Source organism: Numida meleagris, unplaced genomic scaffold, assembly GCF_002078875.1.
Source record: "Numida meleagris isolate 19003 breed g44 Domestic line unplaced genomic scaffold, NumMel1.0 unplaced_Scaffold363, whole genome shotgun sequence".
Taxonomy (NCBI): Eukaryota; Metazoa; Chordata; class Aves; order Galliformes; family Numididae; genus Numida; species Numida meleagris.
The window spans coordinates 63,649-65,495 of NW_018364588.1; the positions used below are offsets into that span (position 1 = coordinate 63,649).

The 1,847-nt window shown below is 62.4% G+C and overlaps 1 protein-coding gene across 1 annotated transcript in view; it reads left to right on the forward strand.

The window, feature by feature from the left end:
* Positions 1 to 68: 68 nt before the first annotated feature.
* LOC110391428 (guanine nucleotide-binding protein-like 3-like protein) overlaps positions 69 to 1,847 on the forward strand; it is a gene marked incomplete at its 5' end in the record, with an annotated part of 3,091 nt that continues 1,312 nt past the window's right edge. The window contains 4 exon segments of the mRNA XM_021383318.1: positions 69 to 172; positions 840 to 984; positions 1,281 to 1,368; positions 1,454 to 1,631. Of these exon segments, the coding sequence (XP_021238993.1) occupies positions 1,515 to 1,631 (117 nt within the window).

Below are 1,847 nucleotides of genomic sequence, written 5' to 3' on the forward strand. Positions count from 1 at the left end.
AGGGGGGGGCACGCAGAACCCCGTGTGGCGTGGTGACAGCGTTGTGTGGCCCCTGTCCCTCCCCCCAGACCTGGTGCCGCGGGACGTGGTGGCCGCGTGGCTGAAGTATCTCCGCGCCGAGTTCCCCACCGTGGCCTTCAAGGCGTCCACGCAGCAGCAGAGCCGCAACCTGGTAGGGAGCTGCCATCAGTGGGGGGCGGGGGGGTGGTCCCGTGTCACCCGGTGTCCCCTTGTCACCCGGTGTCCCCTTGTCACCCGGTGTCGCAGCGCTCCCGTGTTGCCTGGTGTCACCCAGCGTCCTCTCATCACCCAAGGAGTGTTCTCTTGACACCTGCTGTCCATTTATCACTCAGCGTCCTCTTGTCACTCGGTGTCCCCTTGTCACTCGGTGTCCCCTTGTCACTCGGTGTCCCTTGCTGTCCCAGCATCACCCACTGTCATTCGGTGGTGCCCTCTTGTCACCCACTCTCCCTTTGTCACTTGTTGTTCCTTTGTTACCTGTCCTATTGTCACCTGGCATTCTACTGTCCCCCAGTGTCAGTGTTCCCCTGTTGCCCATCTGTCACCCGGTGTTCTTTTGTCACCCAGTGTCATATTGTCTCTTGTTGTTCCCTTGTCACCTGATGTCCATTTATCACTCACTGTCCCCTTGTCACCCAGTGGTGTCATCTTGTCACCCACTGTCACCCAGCATTGTCCCCTTGTCACCCGGTGTTCTCTCCCCCCATGTCATCCCCTTGTCACCCAGCGTCCCGTTGTCACTTGGTGGTGTCCCCTTGTCACCTGGCATCCCTTTGTTACCTGATGCCCCCTCGTCACCCAGCCATGTCCCCTCACAGAAGCAGAGCCGGGTCCCGGTGACAGCAGCCCCGGAGGAGGTGTTGGCCGGCAGTGGTTGTGTGGGAGCCGACTGTTTGCTGCGGGTGTTGGCCAACTACAGCCGCTCACAGGAGGTGAAGACGGCCATCACTGTGGGCGTCGTGGGTGAGTGGGGCTTTAGGACCCCCCCCCCAGCATTTGGGGATCGCTCTGACCCCGTTTCCCCCCCTGCCCCCCAGTTCCCCACTCCTCTGACCCCTGTGTTCCCCCTGACCCCCAATTCCCCACTCCTCTGACCCCCCGTGTTCCCCTTGACCCCCAATTCCTCACTCCTTTGTCCCCTCATTCCACACCAGCTCCCAATTCCCCACCTTTTTGACCTCCAGTTCCCGCCCTTGACCCCCCAATTGCCCCATTGACCCCTAATTACCCCCCAACTTGACCCCCACTTTACCCCCCAGGGTACCCTAATGTGGGTAAGAGCAGCCTCATCAACAGCCTCAAGCGGAGCCGGGTGTGCGTGGTCGGGGCAGTGCCAGGGGTCACCAGGTAAAGCTCTATCACCCTAAGGGAGGGGCTGACACGACCCCCCCCCAAGGGAGGGGTCAATATAAGCCCCTCCCTGCCCTCCCAGATGCCTGCAGACGGTGCAGCTGGACCGCCACATCCAGCTCTTGGATTGCCCCGGCGTCGTCATGGAGACGGGAGCCCCCACCGCCGCTGCCCCACTCCGGGGGGCTCTGGCCCCACAGCGCCTGCGGGACCCCCTGGGCCCTGCTGCTGCCATCCTGCGGCGCTGCCCCCCCGAGCAGGTGGATTCAGCCCTATTGTAATCAGACCTGGGGGGGGCTCAACCCTATTTTGGGGGGGGTTGGGGGCCTCTGGGAGGGCTTGGGGTGTCTGAGGGGCTCTCAGCACCATTGCTGTGGGGTTTGAAGGTGTCTGGGTGTTCTCAGCTGCACTGCTGTGGGGCTTAGGGGTGTCTGGGGGGGCCTCAGTGTCATTGCTGTTAGGCTTGGGGATGTTTT